This window comes from Neodiprion fabricii, chromosome 2 (genome assembly GCF_021155785.1).
Source record: "Neodiprion fabricii isolate iyNeoFabr1 chromosome 2, iyNeoFabr1.1, whole genome shotgun sequence".
NCBI classification, from domain to species: Eukaryota; Metazoa; Arthropoda; class Insecta; order Hymenoptera; family Diprionidae; genus Neodiprion; species Neodiprion fabricii.
Genome location: NC_060240.1, coordinates 3,810,917 through 3,829,618, shown reverse-complemented (window position 1 = coordinate 3,829,618; position 18,702 = coordinate 3,810,917). Strand labels below are relative to the sequence as shown.

General features: G+C 43.2%; 1 protein-coding gene across 9 annotated transcripts in view; it reads left to right on the top strand.

The window, feature by feature from the left end:
* The first annotated feature begins 3,417 nt into the window (after nucleotides 1-3,417).
* The window catches only part of LOC124175732 (transcriptional regulator ERG homolog), a 46,976-nt gene continuing 31,691 nt past the window's right edge, over nucleotides 3,418-18,702 (top strand). For 3 of the 9 annotated variants that reach the window (XM_046556191.1, XM_046556184.1, XM_046556183.1), the window contains exons 1-2: nucleotides 6,017-6,348; nucleotides 6,933-7,216. In XM_046556191.1, the coding sequence (XP_046412147.1) occupies nucleotides 6,323-6,348; nucleotides 6,933-7,216 (310 nt within the window). In that variant the 5' untranslated portion in view covers nucleotides 6,017-6,322. Of the gene's footprint in view, nucleotides 3,825-4,595; nucleotides 5,645-5,805; nucleotides 5,957-6,016; nucleotides 6,349-6,932; nucleotides 7,217-18,702 lie in introns of those variants that run through there. The other 6 variants (XM_046556188.1, XM_046556187.1, XM_046556186.1 and 3 more) reach the window with 6 other exon arrangements.

The window sequence follows — 18,702 nt, the reverse complement described above, 5'->3', positions numbered from 1 at the left end:
TTGAACCCCGTTAGTTGCGGGGGCTGGCAGCCGTCGTCCTTCATTACGGAGTTTGTACAGGCCCCGTTCAACCCCCGGGTTCCAAACCCTCTCCTCTCTCCTCTCTCCTCTGGCACTCGGCAGCCGCCACCGCCGGCGAAGATTAATTAACTAGATTACGGGTGGTAATACAGCGTCGGCTAGAGACGGTGGCGGTTCTCCGCTAGCCGGCTAGATGACATACAGCTGCGTGGGCGTTTCGCTAGGGTGGTGGTCGCGGTGCAGCTCCGGTTGTATCGACGCTCGTCGCAGCTCTCTCGCCTCATCTACAAGTCAATCAGGTTCGCGTGCCGTGAGACCGTCAGGTCCGTTGGCGGGGCCCACGCCGTACGCCCCAAGCCCCAATCCAGAATTCCATCCACTTCCACACCCCGAGCTGGTTCTCCTTGGTAATAACCCTACAGACGTTCCTACCGAACGCTCGAGTGAATATATGAATGCTTATGGAAATCTTCGTGCAATCCTCAACCGATCGACTACCGCTTCTGCAGGAATAAGATAAAAGATACCCTGGCACCCCGACGCCCATCTCCTATCGCCCCGATCGCCAACCCCCGGCATTCCTCCCCATATTATACAATAATCCATTCACCGCGTCTTTCATCGATTCTTTGATACAAGATTCAGGCATCGATCCCACCTCGTTCTTTCCTCGCGGTTTATCGCTTAGTCTGACCTCGATGCGTCCTTTTTGGTACCACTGAAAAAAAGAGACTTGGACGTGCAGAGGATGACCAATGGTCAACGTCTTCAAGGATATCCTCGCATCGCACGCGTGCTTATCAGTGTTGTTGATTGAGGTAGGTACCTGCGACGATTTTCGGAATTGGGTGAAACGACCGTTAGGACAAAGTGAAACCCTTGAAACGAGGCACACTGCACCGTAGCCGGGAATACCCAATAATCCAGCGTGGGTAGTTTGAATCGTCGATGATTCGAGGAAATTATCGACATCGCGTGATTTAATTTGTTACAATTAAGGCAAAGGCTGCAACGGTGTACATGCTGGGAGGGGGGTTTAACCGAGGGGGCGCGAGAGCCGAGTTTCTATACCGCGCCCTGCTATTAATATCAGTTAACAAGCTGATATGATCGCATCGCTTATTCGTCTACCACTCGCACACCCATTGCCCCTGCACGCGGCCTCTACACGGTTTATCCTACACTCTCAAAGCGTGGATCGACCCCCTCAAAATGCCCAAACCGCCACCCGGGGCTCCACGAAACTTTACTCGCAGCTGAGTCACTCTGGAAACTCTTCAGACAGACAAATTTGACTGGTGATCTTGTCGAAAGTGAATCCAGAAAAGTGAAAATCATACATCGAGTTTCCAGACCCGTATCGATCCTGATTGGGAACCAAGAGTGTACAACACGTGGATAAACTATTCCGCCAGTTGGCCTTTCATCCGAGCCGAATGTCCTTTCGACTTTTTCCCATTATATCCACTGGCGGCTGGTAATGTCGTAATAAAACCTGTTGAGCGCGTTGCCTTCGTGACAACTGGTAATTATAATATGAATATACATATACACTTATAGTTTATTATTTTTTTTTTTTCATCCATTTGTCTTTTCCTCCTCTCATTCTGTTCTTGTTTCTACTCTTCCGTACCGTACCACGCATACAACCGACAAGGTACCTACTATTTATTTCCAGACATACACAGGCTCACACCGACCCTGTTATACCACATTACTTAACAACGTTACGTGGTACACGATTTTCCCGTGCGTTTACACGCCAGGCTTTTGCACCCGTTTTTTTCTCCACCCTTCTCTTCGCAACCATAAATCTACCGATGCTTGCAGTTGTATTTCGCCGTGCAGTTAGGTATGCCCATAACGTGAAAGGCCGCAAGTCGGTGGAGTCGTAAAATCGAGCATGGCAGTAAAGTTTGCTGGGAAATTATCCAATCTTTGAAAGTCGGAAAAAAAATAAATAAAATTGACCAACGAAAGATCGAAGTAAGCGACTTGCAGAGACTCTCAGCGTTAGAGGGGAAAACAATTGGACGCGTATTACGGTAACCGAGTGGGAATCCGCGACGCGTCTCGACGGTAATTAACCTTGAGGACGAAAAAAGAGCGTGTAAGGTCGAGTGGTCCCATTTAATTCCCGAAACACTCGGCTTTCCAAATACCACCATCATTATCACGATCATCATCATTATCATCATTCCCAGGCGCTGGTGCAGAGCGAGAGTTTCTCTGGGGGGTAGGTACCGAGGGTTTGGAGTCGGGTACGATAGTAGCGGGATGCGGTGGGATGCGCACGCGGAGAAGAGCCGCAGGAAGTCCTAACTCACGGGGCGAGGGTAAACCGGCTCCAGACCCCCAGGGTTCACCCCAACCTCACCCCGCCTCCACCATTAACATTAACCACTGCGCGTAGGTACGGGGTGGGTGTGTTTAGCACGTTCACATATTATCAGGTTATGTACACACCCGTGCACGCACCTATACAGATCGATTCAAAAAAGAGCAACGTCAACATCACGCCTCGTGCCGAAGTCACGCGTGCATCCGCGCTCCCATCGTAGTTACGCTGCACGGACAAGTCATGCTCTTGTATATACATACATTCCGTCCAAACGTCACACCGCGATCTACAAATATTTAGTATCTAGGGGAAGGTCGATGTCGACGCACCGTGCTTCGCGTTTAAGGTCGTTTAACGGTGAAACTGTGCGATTTGATGAATTTGTTCAGTGTATTTCGATCCAGAGAACTGCAGGAGCGATGGATAGATGTTGTTTCAACTGGGTGGTGCAGCCGAAGATATCGTTCGACATGGAGGTCACAAGGGAGAAAGTGAAGGGAGAGAAATCCTACGAGGTTTAGTGTATCCTCTGAGTTAATTATCCTGAATTCCGTACTTTGACGACCTAGAATCAGAACATTCGTTTGGTGATCAACGTCGTGGAAATGTATATATACTGTAGTGTACAAAGCTTGACGGTCCCGACAGGACTGGTGTCTGGGTTCAAGGTGTACACCCGTTACACTCGGCTCCCCTTTTTGAGGGAGGTGAATCCTGCAGGAGGTGGATTTTCTGCACTGTATCTAGACGTCCTCCTCTCGGCTGAATCCCTGCCATAGAGGAGGAGTAGGGGTCGAGCCCATACACCAGTCCTCGGGGGATGATCCCGCCTCTAGGTAAGGAATATCTCCTTCGCCGTTGCGGGGAGAGAGAGAAAGAGAGAGAGATAGAGAGAGAGGGAGAGAGCGAGAGAGGGAGCTGAAACCAGCGAGGGATCCTCTCGGCGCAGACTCCACGATACAGCCAATCGTTGGTCCCGGACTGATAACGGTGCCAAATGTGCGTCCGCCGTTACAAGCTGCAGAACCAAGCGGTGCCGGCGGTCCGTTTTCTCCCCCGCGAGCCTCTGACGCCCCGTCGCCATCGACGGCACCCCCGTTCCCTTCTTCATCCCCGTTTTCTTCGTCGTCTTCTTCTTCTTATTCGGTCCCGCGACTCGAGTAAACCGACGACGTGTGTCCTCCGGGACGTGTTTTCCGCCCTTCCGCCGCGCTAGTTTCTCCTCGATGATCTCTTCTCGCTGTTCACCCGAAGACCTCGATACCTGATCGCGCGCTCATCCGCCCCTCAGTTACAACCCCGGTTTACACGGTGAAAGGGTTAACTTGTTGTGAGGCATGCTTGCCTGGTGTGATTAGAAACGTGCACATCCCGTTCCTCCTGGGATCAAATCGTCCGTCGGCATCCATCTGGTATACTTCTAATCACGACACGAGGTCCAGTCTGGATCCCCGCGCAGACGGTGAGTCTTGTTTTCAATTTTTCTAATACATTCTCGACTTCTCGTGGATATACCGACCAAACAAACCCGAAACTTGCCAAGTTACTCACCTCCACAGAGGATTTCTTCTGTTGTATCAGTTCACTCTCAACTTCTTCGATATAAATATGTCAACAAGTCCTCGAGCTCCAGCTCCAGGTTCACTTTCGACCCTCCATCCCAACTTCCACGTACAATTCTTTGAAGAATCTTTTCTCACAGGTACAGTTAATGAAATAGATTTTCTTTCGCAAATTACATTTTACTAAGCTGCGAGCACCACTAGGTATATCAATAATCGTCAAGTACAAATGCATTCACATACACATAGAAAGTGAAAACGCGTGAATCAAATTGCGTAAACAGATACAATCAGGTAACTATATACCTCCTCCACCTATGTGTGCTCTGGAAGTTAAAAGTGTGATTATTTTTTCTATCCACTTGCCGTTTGTTCTCGATATTATTATTGTTTTTTTTTGTATTCTCTTTTTTCACGCGATCTGGATGTGCCACGGTTTTGCAGCCGCGTTAACACGCGCGTGGAAATGTAGTAGTGCCAGTTTGTTGTGGCGATGTGCGATATGTGAACGTACACGCATGCAGAGGCGAAGAAGAGGACTTGTATAGACGTGCGGCGGCAAGCGGAGGGGTTTCCGGCGAGCGTTAACGGAGTAACAGAGTGATGTAATGAGGCCCGGAAGCAGTCAATTTGCTAGCCGTGCGGCGAGCGCAGTTGTAAGAGTGCCGCAACCTGGGCGGACCACCGCGCGATTGCGCTTCGTTCGTCTCAAAAGCGCCGACCGTTCTCCAGGTGAATCCTCCGCTAGCGGTGACGTTAACGCCGACGGAAATTTCGGCCCGTGACTAGAAGAGGGGACGGACAAATAATCGGCGGGAATTCCGGAACTTACCGCATCACGATTTTCGAAAGCAATGGAATTCCTTTTCCCTTGGCTTGCGATGGTGATGCGAATAGGCGAAAACTGATCGATCGCACGGACACGTATTTTGCAGGACCCTGCGATCACCGAAGCATTATACCTGGATCGGTGATTAATATGTGCGCGGTGTTCTAAAAGTCAACGCGTTTTTTTTTTTTTTTTAAAGTTTTTATTACCTCTTTGAAATTGAAAACATTATGGTGACGACGTTTTACCTGTGGTCGTTTGAAAGTATAAAACGGGCCGCGAAAGTGTCGGATAAAATATAAAATATTCCTCTGTATTAATATACGAATACAGATAGTACGTATAATATTTTTGTGTTAATATTATAATATTTGTTAGACCGTACAACATCGAGGACTGTGCAACGCTTAGGGTTTCTCATGTATAAGCGGTAATCGCGACGGTTGAATATGACGGGATAAAAATAACTTTGATAAGGATACAAACCGCGGTGCGGACCGGAAGCTTTAATTCCGTAATGGACATCTTTAATTTTATTCGTCGTTGACTGACCGCCAACGGTTATTGCATCATAACAGCCGACTGATAACAACGTTGCGGTCTCAGGCTGCGCGAAAATACACGCTATGCGACAAAGAGTTTAACGTCACGTTGGGAAGAAACTTCCAGCAAGTCCTCGAACAAGGATAATTTTATTTTATAACAGTTTTCAGTGTAAGCTCAAGTGCGCTTCAAACACTTTCAACAAATGCGGTCTCGCGACTTTGGCAGTGTAATCGTGCGTTCATTTGGAGCACGCGATATCGGCCACCTTCCGTTCATCTCTGCTTAGAAAGTGGGAAAAGGACACCCTTGCAACCTACACCGGCCGACGCGACGGTGAATTGCCAAGTTCGTATAATGGGATGATTCGACGGAATATACAGTCAGGGGTTGATAATAGCTCTAAAACCGTTCATCCCATCATCGGGTTGGTTTTCAAAACTTCGGACTCGAATGGTTCACATAAAATCTAACCAAATTTCTGTGATGATTGGTGGGGTAAACTTAACACGTCTGCAGATATGTTAATTGTGACTGGTTATACGAGCGAAGGAGGAATTCAGGGCCGAGAGGAATTGTGAAAAATCAATGAATTAGTGCTACGCTGTACGTGCACAATATACAATACGCTCTTTCACTCTGGAAGGAAATACCTCCTTTGTGAGTGACTTTCGAAATTAAGACTGACTTACGCCGGCGGGGTGGCTTTAGGGTGAAAGACACGTTGTTAACCTCGGTAAATACGCTGCTTTAGCTATCAAACGTGACCTGGTCACGCGACGCTTACTTTTTACTTCATTCCGTTTTATCGTCCGCGCTCCAGTATGCGATGTAGCTCGTCTATACACGCCGACGTGATATCGTCGATCGTCCTTTTGACAAAGACGAGAAGTTATTTTCAGCGATCGTAATTCATCCCATCGTTATTGAGGAACAGCTTGTAATACACTGTATAATAAAACGGACCTTCGAAGAATCGGATCGCAAAACTGAGCCGGGGTCAACGATCGAGTGGAGATTCTTCGAATGAGAAGCCAGTTCGTACAGGCTTCGTAGGTATTACTCATATCATACCGTTTTGCTAGTTGCAAAATTGACCGCCAATTTCCACCGTCTGCAGGAAGTTGTCCCTTGTACGTTGAACATGCACACAAATCCAACAACTACACTAGCAGACACGTTATAATGTTGGAACCGCGATTGTGCTTCGACTCATGAGTCATGAATTTGCGGTTGTCAGTTATAGTTCGCATGGAATTAATGAACCCAGAAGCTCCTGCAGATACATACTCGCATATAATTACTTCATTATAACAGTTTATATACGCGGCGAGTTCAGGCTATCGAGATTGAGGAACCCTCTGAAACACAGAAACGAATTGTCATACCAATACGTGGATGCTTTTCTTCCACGTCGTATCCGAAATGACCGGTCAACGTTTTCCGGCCCATAAAAACGACGCGGATTCCTAAAAATTCACCCTCGAAGTCCACCCCTGGCGCGGAATTGACCGATTATCATGCTCTGACCGAGAGAGTCGGGTCGGGATGAGGGGTCTTGATTTACGTTCCAAGTTCAAGAAACCCGCGGTTGACCTTTGCACCGTCTTTACTTTTTACCCCGGCGTGATTTCAGGGGTGCTGTGGTGATGTACGACAGCACAAGCTGTTCGTACGCAGGGGCGCTAGATCTGAAGGGAGCTGGATCTGGCACGGCAGTCGCCACCGCCGGGTCAGGGGTCAAGCAGGAGAACTGGCCTTATCGGGGTCTCGCCTGTGGAAGCACCTTTCAGCAGCTCAAACAGAGCGTCGAAAAGGCGAAGCAAGCCTTGGCTGATCGAGGCGGCTACCTGGCCGGCGCTTTCTCACCACCACCGAGGGCTAATTCTGCTGCCATATCACCGACCACTTCCATCACCGGTAAGTCTGGAAGGAAATGTATTATCACCATTCTAACCTCAAAATGGCGATTTCGGCGTGATTTCTTGGCTCTGGTGATAAGTAATACTGATCGAAACTCATGTGGATAAGGTTTTTTGATTCGCGTGTTACGTACGTCTCGTCAAAAAGCCTCATCCATGCTCGTTACGAAATGTACTATTATTTAACGCAAGCATGTTTTACGCGTTTTTCCATGCGTGTTTTCCGTACACAAAGTACCCGTTTTTTATAGAGTGAGTCTGCGAATGCGCATGCGTGGAGTGCGGAAAAGACTACTTTTTAGTTCTAGGAGTTAAAAGTGGTGTTTTCTGTACCGCGAGCATGCGCTGTCGCGAATAAATCTGTCATTACGCGACCGTAACCTCAATTTCGTGCTACGTGGAAAAAACGTGTAACATACTCTTGTTATATAAAGAATAGTCTGCTAGAAGGAGGCAACGGTTTTATTGCCTCGCGTATTTGAAATATTCGTCTTCGACTCACTTACGACTTTTATTGCAAACTCACGCCCAGTCCGAAAAGACCGAGCTTGCTTCCTTGTTACGCAATATACTATTTATTTTATTTTTACTCGCTTAGAAAAATGGCTGATGGAAATTGACCTCAACCTTCGTTCAGCTGTTTATAAATACTACAGCGTGCAGACTATAAAAATGTTAAAAACTACTAAATTTTGAGGATAACTGAAACCATAAATTAGGGCTGAGGCATGCGCCAAGTTTTTTTTATCTGTGTACTCGTATTCTTCATGGTATAGAGAAATATTGTTTTGCGTAGAACTCGAAGATTGTATTATTATTTATGAGTTGACTGCTCTGAAGTTTGCAGAATTTAATCGCACTGCGTGAGCTTTTTTGAAAAATTTGATTTTTCAATATTCAGAATCTACGAAGCTTTGATTTCGGTTCATTGACCATTCGCAATTGAGGAGAAATCGATGAACTATTTTCACAATTTTTAAATAGTATGAAATTTCATTTCGTAATTGTTGGGATCTCTGAAGATGACTCTTCGGAAAACAATTTTTCATTTTACGAACTGTCCGAATTTGGAAAACAGAATATACTCTAATCTTAATAAAAAAAATTAATTTTTTGCAAATAGATATAATAAGTCTACCGAAAATATTTTCCACGAATATTACGAAATATTTTCACCAAAATTACTTCTATCCTGAAAAGTTTTGTACAAGGAGAAGAGATTGCAAATTTCGCTATTTCAAATAACAATACCAATGAAAAAAGAAACGAAGTCCTGTCAAATACTAGAATTTCGTTAGGAACAAACAAAACTCGGTGAATAATTAACCGAGATTATTGTGTTTAACCGAGATTAGCTGTATAAACGAAAGTTTATATACATAACATCCGTACAAGTTTTACCGACGAATATAAAACAGTCTCTATAAATAATATAAACGGCTCGCGACGTCTGTCGATGTAAGTTCGAACGTTCAAACTCTGCAACGATCATCACAAAAGCAGAAACAAATCGGAGGATTCGACTTTGAAAATGGGCGGGAAAATATGATGCACGTATAATATATTATATTCGATAAAATTTCTATCTCCAATCTCCATGAGCTAAACGAACTTATAAATCGGTCTGTCGTGTAGTGAAAACAAAGGGCAAATTCTGCGGAGCAATCTGCGTTTAGGTCGAGATACATTTTTTTCGATCGGTTTCTCGTCCCTTTTTTTTCCTCGCTTTTGCGGTAACGGTTATGGCAAGATGGTGGGTCGATCATGGCGGCGAGGCTGCAGGGAATGTCGGCGACGAAACGTCGGGGTGTGGTTTGGGGCTAGCTGTGCCCGTTTCCATGACAACCGACCGCCCTCCGACCCCTTCAGGGGCGAAAACCACCCCTGGGGAAGGCCGGATGCTGCCTTGAGCATCCCGCCGCGGCTATCTCTTCGCAGCTTCGCTCCGTTCTCCCTTTTAGGTATAAACCTTCCATCCCGAACCGGCCAGGGTTCTTTCAAACGAATCACGTAGTACAGCTACAGCGAAAAGTTTCGCCTCACCCTGCGCGAACCGCGTTTTTCCCTTATTATACATATTCACCAAAAACAAAACCGACCCTCTTTATTTATTTTGCAATACCTACGCATGGAATTTATTTTTACGAAGAGACGCGGTATCCGTTATTACTAGGGATGGTACAAAAGTTCTACCGCGTATTTTAGAATTGTGAAACTCTGCAGATAAGTCCAGGTAATGGTACCAGTTATTTCCCTGTCCCGATTATTGACGTCTTTTTGGTTCTCTCTGTGTCATCCTTAGTTACAAGATTACCGAAAAATAAATCTGTAGTGTTTAATCCTGAGAAATTCACAATTTGTGACGTCAATTTATAATTTTGGAAAATATTAAATACGCTATTTAAATAGTACAACCATGAAAATTTGAGACTGATCAGCTTGGAGCTTATCACAGAGATAATGCGTTCATTCATGGATCACGTTTATACACGAGGAACTGCGATATTGATTTAAAATGTAGGGCATATATATATACTGAGGTTGAAGTATTTTGGCTAATTTCTATTTAACCCTTTCAAAAATGTCAATATCAAAATCAAATTTCCTAATCGAATGAAAAGTTGACTTGGAAAAATTCAAGTTATCATTGCTTTATCTCCTACAACTTTAAGAAATAAAGAAAAGTATAGGTGAAAACGATTTGTCGTCACGCAATATTACGTCCCATCATCTGTAAACGCAGTGCCGTCGGTCAGGTTTCTCTGCATAATGTATAACTAACGTGGATCGGTCTTGTTTGCATTGGTAATTGATGTTTGACAAGAACGCGCGCGGTTGTATATTCGCGTTGACTATCGTGTTTGTTCGTGGCAACGACACGTGGCCTTGTCCCCAGTAGCACGATAGATTTCAATTTTTCAAGCCAAAGTCACACGCGTCTGCATGTATATGAAAGGCTCACCTCACATATCTAAATAGTACGTGTATATACGTCCTAATTTTTATCAACGTTGAGTAAAAAAGAATCCGCATTTCTCTCTACTTTTCTCATTGCTTTTAAACGCGCCTGTGTCATGAAATATATAATAGGTATACGCTTTGCACAAACACGAAGGGAAAAGAAGCTTGGACCAAAGTAGATATATGTAAGTACAGAGGGGATTTTCGGCCAATCTGCCTTACCATGCGAGTGGAGGCTGCAGGTGAGACACACCTTGCAACCCCTGCTCGTATGGTAAAGCAGATTGGCCCAGAACACACCCCTCCCCCTCCATATATCGACTAACCAATAAAATAGATTTGGTTGGAGTTCGTTTACCTCAATCTAGTATCCCTTAATTGTTCCAAATACGCTGACTTCAATTCAACAATTTCGATTCAGTTAGTTTGTGAAAATGATTCAGTGAAGCGAATTCCTTGATTCAAACAAAGCTTTTCTTATGGGTGAAACCCACAAAAATTTGAGTGAACAAAATTATAAATGACATTATTCGGAGAATACGTTTTGTACGCTGGAATAACTCTAATGCTCAATCAATGCAAAAGAGTTTTGTACCGACAAATTTAATTATCTGATTTTAACCATTGATCTCTCGACTCAAGGAAACATGAATCCGAAGAAGCTTAATTTGTTTTCATACAGCATTTGATATTTTTAAAACAAAGAGTTTAAGGTGCGTTCAATCAATTTTCTCCTAGTCATTTCAATCACAGATTTTCTTGATACAAAATTCACATCATGGCAAGAACCTCACGCCGTGTTATCCTGATTAAATTGATAGTCAGCATGGTCATTCAAAGGCTTGATTTAGTTCTATATTAAGTTGTAACAAGTATTTTTTTCAATTAAGTAAATATTGTGTTCAGTGTATTTGACCATAGCATTTAATTGAATCAAACGAATGCGACTTGACGCTAATAATCCTTTACCACCGTGTAATTGGTTCTTCACGATCTTTGGCAGTTGCAGTAATATACAGAAAAATTCTTTTGCGGTAAGAATTTACCGGTTAAACGACGCGTGACCGCAGTAAAACTGCACAAATTGCACGAAATGCAACGATTCGGATTCTGCACCGCTTCGCCCGCAGTTAACCCCTTCGGAAGAGTTTATGCCGTTAGTTTTCGGCTCGTTGAGTCCGTTGTGAAAAACACGCGTTAACAACGGGCCGCTGTCTAGGTGCGAGATAAATTTCTTTTCGGATTAAACGAGGCGGTTATGCACTCGCGATTCAGTACCTTTTACATGTACAATACATGTAACTTAATACGTGTGCCATGAAACAAAGCGAAGTATGAAATTCCCTCGCGTGTCGTTGATTGCCCATAAACCGAGGGTAGGGGTGTACGAAGAATATGAACCCAACGCCTGTACGGTTAGTTTTATGCCAAATTTATTTCCAGAAATTTAGCACCTCGGAGTTAAAAAAAAAAAAAAAAAAAACCAGCTTGTTAAGTGACTTTACAGAGAAAGTATATTTCTTCAATTTATCAAATCACCATCAAATTCAATTAAAATAAATCTTTTTAAATAAAGCGAGTATCTTTAACGCATTTTTTCCATACGTGTTGTCCGTGCACAAAGTACCCGATTCTATAACGGTAGAGTGAGTCTGCGAATGCGCATGCGTGGAGTACGAAAAATACTACTTTTCGGTCCTAGGGGTTGAAAGTGGTGTCTTCTGACCGCGCGCATGCGCTGTCGCGAACAAATCTTGACATTACGCGACTCTAACCTCAATTTCGTGCTTCGTGGAAAAAACGCGTAACATACTCTTATTTTATGAAGAATCGTGTGCAAAAAGGAGGCGACGGTATTTTCGCCTCGCGTGTTTGCGATAATTGTCTTCAACTCACCTACGACTCATATTGCAAATTTACGCTCGGCCCAAACACACCTAGTTTACCTTCTTGTTACACAACATCCTATTTTCATCTGAAGCAATGTTCCAGAACATTGATCGGGGTTATTTCATACCGCCACATTTATTTTCGTAAACAAAACATTTCTTTTGTGCATATTTGATCGCGATACTAGGTAAATGGAATACATTTTTTTCGTTCATACGAGAATTAAGTTTTCAACGCATTCGCTTGGTATAATAAGAGATGAAATATACTCATGAAAAAAAATAACTAGCATGGGGAGGGTATATTTGAGAATGATATATGCGAATAACATCATATGCATTCACATTGATATGCATTTTACATATTATATATAGTGTAATAGTCAGAGGGAATAAATCCTGACGATGATTATCATTGTTATTATTATTCGTCCAGTGGCGCTTTGCGCGTTATATCTTCGCGAAATCTCTCTCTCTCTCTCTCTCTTTCTCTCTCGCTCGCTTTCTATTCGCCGGGGTGTTTCATCCCTCCTCCGAGTCCCAGCGAAGGGTGCAGCAGGGTGAATCCAGGGTGACCCGGGGCAGTCGAGGGTGGCCGCGACGCGTTGATAATTGCCGGTATCGGTTAACCCGGGCCTCTGCCACCCTTCCCCCGCCCTCATTCCTCATCCGTGATACCCGCAGGTCTCGCAGAGACCCGCAACATTTTCCTTCCCCACACCGCCCCTCATCCCCTCATCATCTCACTCTCGCCCTTCGCTTCCGCAACCACCGACTATCGCTCCAGGGAAACAAATTCTGTTTCTAATTCATCCTTGGATTGCGTCCAGCGGGATCAAAAACCGAGAAAAGATTTTTCGATCCTCCTGTGACTGGTCTTTGTGCAGTTTTTGAAAAAAGGTTCGCGGTGCGAAGAGAAAATAATCGATCTGAAAATTAATTACTTATACAGATGCAGAATTATCGAGGTGAAAAAAAGAGACTTTGAATCTAATTGACAAATCGGGGATCGGTGTAGGCAAAAAGTTTGCAGAAATATTTCTGATGCGAATGTAAAAATGTATGAATGCGTGACCAACGGCCAAATCCTTAAAATTTGTGATTTAGAAATCAGTACAGGTTTCAACTGATCACCATTCTCAAAACTAGAATTACCAAAATTCAGACGAAACTATTTCTATCATTCAAAAAATACTTAATGATTAAAAAATTTCATAACATATTGATATAAACAATTTCGATTAATACGATTTATTCAAGACCAGTCAATTTTACTGGTCCGGTAGTTCTAGCGTTAACTAAATCCTCGATCTTGCACTCCATAAATTTGCCTCATATTAAATACATATTTTCGTTCAGAATTGTGTATATATATGTATGCACGAGTAAATTTTTATCTGCTTTGTGTGTATGAAAAAAAATTCAAATATCAAAAATTACAAAAAACGCTTCATGCTGTATGTGTACCTACAACAAAAACAAGTGACCAAAGATTTCACTTACATAGATCAGAGGTACGATCAAAGGACGAAGGACGTTAAACGATGCTTAAAAGTGACCCCGATTCTCTGCAGGACCCCAAGCCTGAAAATCAGATATGGGGTCTTTTGAAAAATATGATTGATTTTTGGTGGAGAGGGTTGCATATTATTCTGGGGTGTTTAACTAAAATAACTGCTGATTAGATGAGATGTGTTTAAAAAAAAACAAAAAATCGGAACAAACATGGTTATTCCCTGGACAAGCAGATTTCACTATCAATACAATGATTCTAAGAAAATTTGTAGCGACATTCGATATTCGGCAAGTTTAACTAAATGGGTTTGCTCGTACACTTGGAGCCAATGAATCTGAGACGGCTAATTTTTTACACTAGACAGTTACGTTGGCAACACAGAGAAACCTACAGCGCCACAGTCGGTTGAGCGCGAAACAAACTCAATCTCAATAAACATAACATAACTCGCGGGGATAATGACTTGTTGGATTGCACGTCATTTTCGACGATTCGACGGTCATGGGTTATGTTTTGTTTATTGAGATTGGGTTTGTTTCGCGCTCGGCCGACTGTGGCGCTGTAGGTTTCTCTGTGTTGCCAACATAATTGTCTAGTGTAAAAAATTATCCGTATCAGATTCATTGTCCCCTTGCCTTGACTCACAGGTGTACCAGCACTATAAAGTTTGCTGGTTGACCGAATTACTTTTTTCCGAATTTGACGCGGAGACCTTGCAGTAAGACTTAACGTAACTTACAGTAGACGGTTCGAAATACGGTGCGTCGTGGACGTAAGACGAACGTGGGGCAAAAGTAACGCGGGGGGCGGTCCGTGACTAATCATGATAGTTCCGCCCGGGAACGGCTAGGACACACGACTCTCGAGGTTCCGGTTCCGGCGCGTGCCGGTTCTCCCCCTGCCGGCCTGCGGGAGGCACACTCCCAAGCAATTATTACGCGATGCACAAAGCTCCGCCGTGCCGTGACGAAATAGCCGCTCGCGGGATCGACGCGGAATCAAAGAGCCGATCGGAGAACGAAACTCGGAGACCGGAACGCGGACCCTGTGAGTGCAGCAGCGCTATCTCTCCCGCTGATCTGACACCCCCAAACTCTCCCGCGATCATTATTCACCCGCCAACAAAATGCACCTCGTTATCCCCCGGAATATGCGCCTTGCACGTGTAAGTCAGCTATTCGTGTATATATGTATAAGGTACGTTGTACGGGGTGGTTCAGGTATTTGTATGTACACGTTAGGGTTATTTTTGAATTTTTATCATCCCAGGGGCTTAAACATTATCAAATTGATAGAAAAAAAATTTCCTGAAAATTTCGCTCTTTATGTCAACTCTAAGATAGTCCGCTTCGCGATCGAAGTATCTCATGGAAATAACATGGGAAGGACTTTTTTTAATCTTTGAAGTTTTATAAGCCGTTAACGAATGTACTGATGATATTGGAAAATACATATTTCTGTAGAGAATTGGACGCTCTACACTAAAGTTCTGATGCATAAAATTCGTAAATGAAAGCGTTCGTATGTTAATTAAGGTTCAAAGTTTGATTTATATAAAACGATCATTCTGTCAAGTATAGCTTCGAAATGAACAATCGGGTTGTAAAATATATTGCATATTTCTTTTAGGTTACAAAATTTGAAAGGAGATTTATTTAATTACATTATTCTACAATAGAATATCATTATGTAATAAACGAATATCTAAAATTATTGTCTACTAATAGTATCGATCGATGTAACTCTAAAAAAATTTGAATACTTCTAGTCTTGGTTGATAATGTAACCTGGTTACAATACTTTACAAAAATGTTTATTTTGCAATATCGTCAGTGCGTTCGTCAACGACTCATAAAATTTCGAAGAACAAAAAACGCTTAGCCCTAAATGATCCATATTATGCTAAACTGTTTAGTTTAGCTGTAAGCATTTATAATTATGAGAAAACATGCAGTTAAGCCCTTGTCCAAATTCCAAGATATCTGAAACTTCATTTGTGCAAACATGGCGTATGATGCTTCAGAACATGTCGAAAATTCAAAATCGTCTGCAACAAGTGTACTGTACGTATCAGAATTTTCAGTCTTGCAATTCAAATCGGAAACAAAAAGAAAACGTCGTAAGTTCCAGGTTTTGTAAAGAGGTTAATCTCTGAATTCGTCGAGATTCTAGAAGCACTTTCGTATACATAATGCAAAAAACAAACGCGATAATATTTTCAACATATTTTTTCAACATCCCAAAAAGATTTTCCTAACCTAACTGGATCAATTTAGCGCTAGATTTCGGTTGATCTATTGAAAAACTCTGAACGAAAGCCTGTCTAAAAGATTTCCAAGTCAGAAGTTATATTTAACCAGATCATTCACCCCTAACCTAAAAAAGCTGCGTTCCGTACCCTTGGCCGCTAATTATTATCACCGAAAATTAAGGCTTTATATTTAACCGGCGTTGACTCGAAAGATCACGACTTGACCGACGACCACTCTGCTATCCGAGGGTTTGTTTTCGACACCTTCCGAGATCCAATCAATAATCCGGCATACGGCTCGTTGGCTGCAATTTACCCCGCAGTGTTTCCGCAGCTGCGAGTAGATGGCGCTTCCCGTGTTTCCACCCTTGTTTTAGTTCCCGCATCGAACACCAGATGCTCCCGCGACGCCGGCGCTGCTTCATCTTTTGGTCACACGTCCGATTGTATCGGATTCATTTTTCATACCTTGACTCTACGCTGCTTGATTGCTTTTGTTCTTACTTGAAAAAGCACCATTTCAAGACCAACGGCATGTGCAAAAACAGGACTTTTAAACTATATCAATGCGAGAATAGACTTGTTCTTAATATTCCCTCGATAAATTCACCACGATTTAACCGATTCGTAAATTCTACTGTATACGGTACAGTAGCTACAAAAGCTTTTTCCACATCGCCATGTACATATAACGCCGATATAAACTAACAACTCAAGTTTCCTTATTATTCTCATAAAATTGCAGTTATCAAATAATATCTGAAAATTTAAATTCTTATCTCATTGTCAGACGGGGAACGTTTGTCTGGAAACAAACAACGCGGCACATAAATGGCATCGATGAAACCCAGCCGCATGTTTATTTTACCAATTAATTCCTCGCCTGGGTGTATAAAAAATATCCGAAAACCCCAGAGACCTGCGAGACAAAATTTTCATTCCAAAATGTGAACCAAGGTGATGATCGAGGCCCCGTTTTAATTGCCCGGTAATCCTCCTCGTCTAGTCGTCCAGCTTTTCGACCCCCAGATCTAAAGTGCTGCACATCCGGAGTCGAAGGTGGCACTCAATTCTTATCCGTCGTGACTCGGCAAGATTTCCTCCCCGACTGTGTACGTACGTATGTATGTATGTATAATCGCGACGTGTCGTTAGTACGTACACAGAGGATCCCTGGACGTCTCGGTAATCGATGATTTGTCGCGACGGGGGCTCGACGGCTGCAGAAAGTCATTAGCTAGTTAATCATGCGTTATCGTGTGTGCTTAATGTTGCGTCAATGAGGGAGGAGTGAACGAATAAACTCGCCGCCGAGTTCTTTGCTCCAACTGCACAGGGGCGGCGGGGGGGGGATGGGGGATGAAGGTTGAAGTATATACGCGGCCAGCTACCCCTGCGATGCATGCACCCGGAGCTTCTTGGCGCGCAGTCAATATTGTTGGCGTTCAATGCAGCGTGAGCAGTCAAGCAACAGATCACTGCTACAACTCCTCCTCCTCTTTCTCCTCCACCTTCACCACCGCGTTGCCAAAGGGCAATGGCGAAAAGCGTAGGGGGGGGGGGGGGGGGGGGTGAGGGCCCTATTCGTGAGCCGTGCAACCCTCAGCCAGAAGCTAACGCGATCACGATCAGTAGCTCTTTTCTTCGGCTATTCCTGTAACACGCGTTCGTGACCTTATACATACATGTGTTACAGGTATGTATTATAGAAAAAAAAAAAAAAAAAAAAGAGAGAAATTTGGTGCTTGAGAACGTAGAATTTGCGAATAAAATCATGATTATATCAGAATGGCTCTGGTTTTTATGTTATTTTAGTATCGAAAGAGGGGGTGGTTCCTAGTACAATCATGATTTCATTCGTAAATTCTAGGTTTTCGAACACCAAAATTTACGGAAAATATCAGGGCGATAACAAAATTGTTTTTTTAACCCTTCGTGGTCGCACTGGTTTATGTTCCTCCCCAGAAACCATGTATTTCTTATGGAACGACAAGTAAGTGCGACCGCGAAGGGTTGAAAGAAAACAAAAATTTTCAATGTAAATATTGCATTTTTGAGACATATATGAAAATTTCGATAAAACAAATAACTACAGCCAATTTTGATAAACTACGTTTACTCCTAGGGTCGTTGACATCAAATCTTACTAAAATCACTCAGATATCAAGAGCAACAAATACCACTGTTGACCAGTGTAATACATGTATGCACCTATGTATGTACGACGTACGAATCTTCGATACTCTTTGCATTCCTTTATTCTGAAAGAATTGCAATACGCGTGTCGCTCGGTTTCGGCGATTTTTCTTCTGCACGATGCGTTTAAAACTTTTCTAGCAAGTTCCGAACCGAGGAATAAACTACGTCTCGGGTCAGGAGGGTTGTATAAAAGTAACGTCAAATAAGTTGTCTTTCGTTTTGCTCTCGTCTAGGCACTTATTCAACCCTCGTCTCTGACCTTGTTTATTTTTATCTTTATTTTTTATTCTCTTCGTTTCTTTATCTTTTTTCTTTTTTCTCCATTTCAAAGTCAAATGTCAGAAAACGATATTGACTTTCGTCAAGACTTATCTGCAGGTAGGTGTCGACGTCTTTTGGCACTGGTCAGAGCTTCTCAAATTACAGTTATCGAATGTCCAAGACATTCGGTTCGTTGTACAGATATCGGAATACTTCGACCCTTTTCAAATTACAAGAAGATCGGAGAGTGTATACTCGTGTAAATTGTTCTCTAACCTTCGACGGATGAAAGTAGACAAAAAAAGAAAAAAAAGAAAATGGGAAGTTATAATCGATTAGCGAATAAGGGAAACCTCCGGATGCGATAAAACGAAGGTACGAAAATTTCAAAGAAAAACGTACATAAA